The 7,729-nt window shown below is 35.8% G+C and overlaps 1 protein-coding gene across 1 annotated transcript; it reads right to left on the bottom strand.

The window, feature by feature from the left end:
* Nucleotides 1-877: 877 nt before the first annotated feature.
* Nucleotides 878-4,299, bottom strand: MLS (malate synthase). Its single transcript, XM_088501466.1, has 4 exons — nucleotides 3,685-4,299; nucleotides 2,705-3,030; nucleotides 2,296-2,626; nucleotides 878-1,779 (listed from the first exon to the last, which is right to left on the bottom strand). The coding sequence occupies exons 1-4, from the start codon at nucleotides 4,072-4,074 to the stop codon at nucleotides 1,123-1,125; spliced, it is 1,704 nt and encodes a 567-aa protein (XP_088357592.1). The 5' UTR covers nucleotides 4,075-4,299; the 3' UTR covers nucleotides 878-1,122.
* Between the last annotated feature and the right edge of the window lie 3,430 nt (nucleotides 4,300-7,729).

The raw sequence follows: 7,729 nt of genomic DNA, 5'->3' as shown, positions 1-7,729 counted from the left end.
AAACAAGAAAGGAAAGATGAAAAAGAAAAAAAAAGGAAGAAGATGGTGATGATGATTAAAAAAACAAAGAAGCAGCAGAAGATGATGAGGAGGAAGAGGAAGAGGAAGAGTTTTGAATTATGCAAAATTTATCAGTATAAATTTATCGAAAATTCTTATACAATACGCCTAAATGTCTTAGTTTTACCTTGAAATTTGCTGCAACTACATAAATTGAGAAAATTCTATGGCAAAAATTTTAGATCAGATATCGTCATCAATATGGCAAAATTTCTACGATAACGATAACAATAACGACAATAACGATAACGACGATACGTATAAGAAGAAGACGACGATCTATAACGATGATGATCATGATGATGAAGATGATGGACAAGAAGGAGGAAAAGGAAGAAGGAGAAAAAAGTCCAACGAGAAAGGAGGAGGAGGTGGTGGTGGTGGTAACGATGATAACAAAAGAAAAAAATAACAAAAAAGAAGGAGAAGAAGAAGAAGACGAAGAGTCTAAAGAAGAAGGAGAAGAAAAAGGAGAAAAAGAAGAACGTGCAGGATGCTTAAATGTAAATGACTTGTATAAACTTGTATGTGGAGAATAATTAATTCAAAAAATGCAGGAACATGCTGTTATTGAAGCTGTAGAATCTTATCCAGAAACTTCTATTTTTGGTTTGGCTTTTTGATTGGGTGCAAGTTTTGAACCAACTCCTATCTAATTGATGGAAATTTTAGCTAACCATTATATTGGCTCATGACTTGCTCCTATCCCCTTACTGGATCCACGGGGAAGAAGATCTTGGAGTTATCTTTCTAATAAACTAGGTTGCAGAAGACTGATATGGTGAGACTCATAACTAATCTTGGTTACGGGTTTTAGTTTCTGCTCAAGCAGATAGCATTGTTCCATCTTTATTTAAAATACCAACACCTCAACCTCCCCTTCTCCCCCTTTTTCTTGTGTACATAACAAAACAACAAAACCTTATCCCACTAGGTGGAGTCGGTTTCTTGTGTACATAAATATGATGAAAATATAAAGACTGAATTAACGTCTTACATAAGAGTATAAGACACAATCCAAACCAACAACAAACTATTAGGCATAATGAAGCATTTCAAAATTCAAAGCTTTGCTGGTCCCTTGGGGTGATGTATGACTATGTAATTGTAGGCATCCAGGGTCAGAAAATCATCCAGCGTTGGAGCAGTGCACTGCCTTTTGAAGATCTTGCAAGCCTCCTTGTACATTCCCTTCTTGAACTTATCTTTTCCCACCTCACTTTCAATCCTAGCCATCTCTTCCTCAACCACCCGGCTGAAGAGCTCCTTGCTCACTCTTACTCCGAGTCCATCCCCATTCAACTCCACTCCATACTTAATCCACTGCCAGTTCTGCACCCTGCTAATCTCAGCAGTGGCAGCATCTTCCATGAGGTTGTAAAGAGGAACTGAACCAGATCCCGTGAGCCATGCCGCCACATACTGAATACCGACACGTGTATTCAAGCGGAGACCATCAATTGTACGTACACCTCTAGGTATTTGCAAGAGGTCTTCTTCAGTTATGCTTGCAGCATCATTGCGCTTCGCGGCCTTGATCTGGTTAGGAGCATTGCCCATGTTGTTGTTAAAAACCTCCATGCAGGTTGGGATCAGACCGGGGTGTGCTGCCCATGTTCCGTCATGCCCTGCCTTTACTTCTCTTAGTTTGTCCTTCCTTACCAGTTCCAGTGCTGCCTCATTAGCAGCTGGATCATCTCTAATTGGAATTTGAGCTGCCTGGTAAAGAATATAAACTTAAGAAACATTTTCAACAAAAAACCACCTTCATGTATGGCTTGCCTCAATTTGGTTTAAACAGTTTCAGCTAAATTTTCAATCTAGCCTTGTGATTGTTATCCTTAATGTTCTATTTGATACTAGTCAGTTAGCATCTAAATTATATAGTCCATATACCCTTCACTTAAAAGTTAGAACTACCACTAGAAATTAAGAATGCTGCATAGTAGTAAACTCTGGTCAGCTTCAAATTTCATGTGAACTTAAAATGTTATACTTTGATTTCAATGCCATCATCTTATTTTCCTGTCCAAGCAATGAAAACATGTTTGTTAAAGCCATATGCAATTTCGGCATTGGAGAACTTATTCTTGTAGTGAACCAAATTCAGAGAATGGATATTGTCATTTCTATTTTTATAATGTCCTTCATTTTTTCTACAAATTCACAATGCAAAAGTATGTATGGAGTGACATTATAGAAAAAGAGTGACATTAATTTATCACATATACATACCATGCCTCCCATAGCATGCACGCCACGCCTATGACACGTCCGGATGAGAAGATCAGAGTAGCTCTTCATGAAGTGCTGAGTCATGCCAACAAGAACCCTGTCCGGGAGCAGCCGATCCGGGTGAGCTTGGAAGGTCTTGACATAACTGAAAATGTAATCCCAACGGCCACAGTTGAGACCAACGGAGTGGTCCCTCAGCTCATACAGAATTTCGTTCATTTGAAACACAGCAGGAAGTGTTTCAATCAGAACAGTGGCCCGTATGCTTCCCCTTTCTATGCCTGCCATCTTCTCTGCCCTCTCAAACACATTGTTCCATATCTTAGCTTCCCTGTCAATCACAAATTACTTGTTTGATTGTATTCTATATAAACTCCTAAACATAAAATCTCTAGCCTTTGTTCTTTACCTTGAGTGCTCCATTTTTGGAAGATAGAAGAAAGGGCCAAAGCCTGCACCCTGAGTCTGGCGGAACGGTGCATGATTGTGGTAGAAGTAGAGACCGAAATCAACAAGGCAACCGGTTGCTGGTTCACCATCAATGAAAATATGGGCCTCCGGTAGGTGCCAACCTCTTGGTCTGACAAAAAGCTTAGCTGTCTGATCGTTGAGCTTGTAAACCTTGTTCCTGGCTTTGTCGTTGAAGGTTATAGTCCCAGCCACTGCATCCTTCAAGTTCACTTGACCCCTCATAAGATTCTCCCAGCTTGGTGAGAGTGCATCTTCAAAATCAGCCTACAAATTGAAATTTTAACAAACAGCAACTTTTCATTGTTTTGGTTCCAAATCTGAAATGTTATTTGAACATCACCCCCGAACATAAACACAACCTCTTATAAGATAGGAATGATATCTCCTCTTAATCATATCCTGGCCCATCTTCATAACTCCTTAAAAATCTAAAAAAAAAAAAAAAATCAAGTGTACTTGTAAAAAAATTTGTTTTTTGTAAGAGCATGTGGGGAGTATAGTACAGTGTTTCTTTTTTTCTTTTTTTTTTTTAAGGAAGCACTAAATAAATGTTTGATATATTGATTTTGGATCAAACTCCTCAAAGGGAGAGAATTAATAAAATAATAAAGTGAAATATTAATCAGTTTCAAATTAAGATAATAGAGTTCACATGATAAGAATTACAAATTCAATGATGATTATTGATTTATCTCTCATTTTATCATTTAATTATTTTCTTCACTAATTCATTCATTTTAGATATACAATATTGTTGACTTATCCATTATCTTTCAATGAATAGAATATAGACTCTACTGAAATCCAATCCAATAGTAAATAATGAATGAGTCGACACATTTTATTCCATGTAAAATGGATACCCCATCGTAAAACACTGCTAATGCGCATAAAGATGTGTTGGTAATTAGTACTAACCATAAAGACTTTAGCTCCAGAGTTGAGAGCATTGATAACCATCTTCCTCTCCACAGGTCCTGTGATCTCTACCTTCCTATCAGCCACAGCCGGTGGAACCGGTGCACACACCCACTCTCCTTCCCTTATGTACCTCGTCGCCGGATCGAACCCCGGCAGAGCCCCTTCATTGTACCTCCTCTTTGCCTCTTTTCTGCACTCCAGAGCATACCTTATATGGCTCCTGAACTCACGTTGCAACTCAGCAACAAACTTCAGAGCATCCTTTGTGAGGATTTTTGCAAACTCCTCATCATATCTTCCCCGAATGTCCACTCCTTCTGGAACATCATAGGACGGATCAATCTTTTTCACTCCTTGTTTGGGATATCCATAGGTTCCAGTATCCATCCCTTTCCTTTTTTTGTTTTATTAACCTTTGTTTCCCCTTCTACGTGCCTATAGTAATAGTATTGGTTCTTGTATGAAAATATGGAATGTGTCTTGAGGGCAAGGGCTAGTTAGAATTTATAGAACCAATAGAGAAACGGGAGCAAGTTGGATAGGTAATGTTACGAAAACAATCACAGAGTCATCATACAAACCGTTACAAAATAGGAAATGAATTATCTCAATTCTTTTTAGAGTTAATACTCAGTCTGAAATTTAACATCGGATTTATATTAATCCTAAAATTATAATTGGCTCCATTCGACTTCCAAAATTTATAATATTAACTCATATTAGTCTTTAATTTTTATAAATGCCATGTTGATTTTGCAGAATTTGAATTTTTTGCTTATATTTTGACTAAGAATATTAGACCTCCTAAAAACTTAATTGGCTCTCCAACATTCTTACGAAAAATGACAATAACAAGTTCAGTTTGAAAATTTTATGGCTCATGGAAGAAAAACAATCAAGCTTTTTGAGCTCTGATAAATCTCGATCACATGAAAGTTAGGTAAAAAATTCAAAGCGCGATAGAGTAATGTACCAAATCAACACATCGTTAATGAAAATTAGCTCAAGAGTTCATGTGAGTTACGCTTGTAAATTTTGGGATCAATTTGAGTTTATTAAAATTTTAAGAGTCAAATTGGATCTGACTTTAAATTTTAGGGACCAAATTGAATATTAACTCATTTTTTAATTAAAAATGTAAAATATAATTTTTAGTCCTTTAATATTTTCAATTATACTTTTTTTAGTTTCATTTACAAAATATACAGTAAACTATGATGTATAGACACTGATACGGACACGGCACGCTAACACGCGAATTTTAAAATCTTACATGGCACGGAGATACGCATACATATAAAATATAAAGTATTTTTTAGATAAATCATAATGATATTTTGATATTTTATTGATATTAAAATATAAATTAAATTTTTAATTATTTTTAATGTCTTATTTTAATTATATCAAGTATTTAAAATATTTTTTGTTTTAATAAATAATAATATATACTATATCTAAATTTATTTTAAAAATATATATTAAGAATAAGACAGGATACGCTGACACGTGATGGTATTTAGATGTGTCCTGTCCAGATGTGTCCAGAAAAGAATTTTTTTATTTTTTATTAAAACACGGTTGGACACAACAGACACGCATGTCGGACGAGTGTCGGTGAGCGTCGTGTCCGAAATGTGTCTGACACGTGGACACAGCAACTCAATGAAGTATCCGTGTTTAACAAGGTTCTGAAAATCGGACCGGACCGACCGGTTCGACCGGTTTAACCGTGAACCAGCGATACAAGTGGTCCGATCCTCCTTTAAAAACCGCTAGAGAAAGAACCGCTCGAAAACCGGTGAACCGGCCAAAAACCCGCCGGTTGAGTCGGACCGGTGACCGGCCGGTTCCTTTAAACGACGCCGTTTTCTTAATTGTTTTAAAAAAAATTAAACAAATGAAAACCTACCCGACCCGGCACCCCCACCCCCATTCATTCATCTCAGTCTCACAGTGAGTGAACCCTAGCCCTCTGAAGTTCCTCTCCATCGTCGCCCAGTAGCCCTCCATCGTCGCCGCAGTCTGAGGTCGTCAGCGCCACCGCCGTCGCCTGGTCCTCAGCACTAGTAGCCCTCCATCGTCACCTGGTTCCCAGCCCAGTAGCCCTCCATCGTCTTCAACTTCTCAACACCAGTAGCCCTCTCATCGTCTTCATCGTCGCCTGGTCCTCAACACCAGTAGCCCTCCATCGAACCCAGGTGAGTGACTCGTGGTCTTCATCTTCTCTGAACTTCCTCTGCTCATCTTCTTCGTTCTTCGCCTCTTCGGTCCTCTGCTCATCTTCTTCATTCTTCGCCTCTTCAGTCCTCTGCTCATCTTCTTCGTTCCTTTTTTTTCCTCAGTTGATACAGAAACATGAAGACGTACCTAGTGTACCCGTTACGCGATTTTTTTTCAATTTATTATTGTTTTAGTGTTTTGCACTTTTGCTGCTTTGTAATTGTTAATTTATTAATCTGTTTTAATTTGTTACTTTGTAATTGTTAATTTGTTACTCTGTTTTGTTAATACTGGAAAATGGAAACTTACTCTGTTTTGCAATATTGTTGAATGGCTGAATACTGTAGGCAGAATTGCTATGGGCATAATTGAACCAATACTCTTATGATTCATGGAACAATGACTCTTTAAAGGTTTTGTATCTCGATGTAGCTTTCGGCTCAGATTAAGTTCTATTGATGTTCACGATGATTCAAATTCAAATTTGCAGGTACAAAATGGCATATCATTCAAACTATAGTCATCTCCTGAATCCCTTGATTGAGAGCAATTAAGAGTTATTCATGGTGGAGAGGCTTATCATGATGGGTGCGATGAGAGCAATTAAGAGTTATTCATGGTGGAGAGGCTTATCATGATGGGTGCGAAAACCTGTTATTTGAACATTCAAAGAACATGACACTGATCATAGCTTCACTGATGGTCCCAAAAAAGAACACAAAAGTTTGGCAAAGACTTGTCTACACAGTGGATGAACCATGCTGACACCTATATTCATACATAGTACACTACAATTTCTTTGTAATCAAACACTTGCATGATCCCAAATCTTTGGGAAGAAATGCTAAGGGACTGAGCGAAAATGTAAGCCTTAGTTCATGTTGTAAATTTTGAGATTAGTTGAAACTAAAATTAGATTCGTAATTCATACATAATCCTAATAAGTGAACAAGCCATTTATGGAATGTTTGATTTTTTTTGTTAATTGCTGTAGGCAGAATTGCTGTTAGACTATAATTATATTTTAGGATGTATATTTATAATTTATTTATTATTTTATTTTAAAATAATTTTTTCGGTTGAACCACTGGTTAGACTGGTTAGACCAGTAAACTAATGAACTAGTAACTAGAACGGTTTGATGACCGGTCCAATTTTCTGAACCTTGGTGTTTAAAATAAAATAAATTAATTATTTCCTCAAATAAATCGATTTATAGAACTACCGTTTTAACATTTATTTACAAATTCGTTGTCACAGAGTAAAAATGTAAATGTGATGTTTGCGCTGGTACTGGCAACGAAAAAATTGGAGAAATTTTTTTTCCAATTTCACTCCTTTTAACAGCGAAAATCGAAAAGAAAAAATGCCTTGGTTTGCACTTTCCTTGTCAGTAAAAAGGGACAATAGCGACTATAAATAGTGTAACCTTTGTAAGTATTTTCCAAACTACTTCGTTTGCCAAATTTTTTATTTGAGTGACAGTAGTGGGGAGCTTGAAAATTTTTTTTGAAGGAGTCAAAAATCTTAATAGAAAATTATATAATAGTATTTATATTAAAATAAAATTTATAAATATAATTATTTTATTTTTAAATTTATTATTAATATATAGGATTATATATGATTAAGATTAACGAAAAATAATTTTAATTTTGATTAATAAAAAAATTTTGTTTAAGTTAATAAGTCAATTTGAATTTAAATAAAAAATTAATTTTAAAAAATCAGTTTTTACATGAAAAAAATTAGTTTTTGCACATAAAAATCTATTTTTATTTAAAAAAATTAAATTTTTTTATTTAAAAACTGATTTTTT

Source organism: Arachis ipaensis, chromosome B1, assembly GCF_059453495.1.
Source record: "Arachis ipaensis isolate K30076 ecotype BB chromosome B1, ASM5945349v1, whole genome shotgun sequence".
Taxonomy (NCBI): Eukaryota; Viridiplantae; Streptophyta; class Magnoliopsida; order Fabales; family Fabaceae; genus Arachis; species Arachis ipaensis.
Note: the sequence above shows the minus strand (reverse complement) of the source record. Positions and strands in the feature narration are given on the sequence as shown.

Bases quoted from the DNA above. Each gene is read 5' to 3' on its own strand.
- MLS (XM_088501466.1), bottom strand. From the start codon at position 4,074: ATGGATACTGGAACCTATGGATATCCCAAACAAGGAGTGAAAAAGATT. The intron at 3,031-3,684 runs GTTAGTACTAAT...TTCAATTTGTAG, and splicing joins CTGGAGCTAAAGTCTTTATG to GCTGATTTTGAAGATGCACT. The intron at 2,627-2,704 runs GTAAAGAACAAA...TGTGATTGACAG, and splicing joins CCAAAAATGGAGCACTCAAG to GGAAGCTAAGATATGGAACA.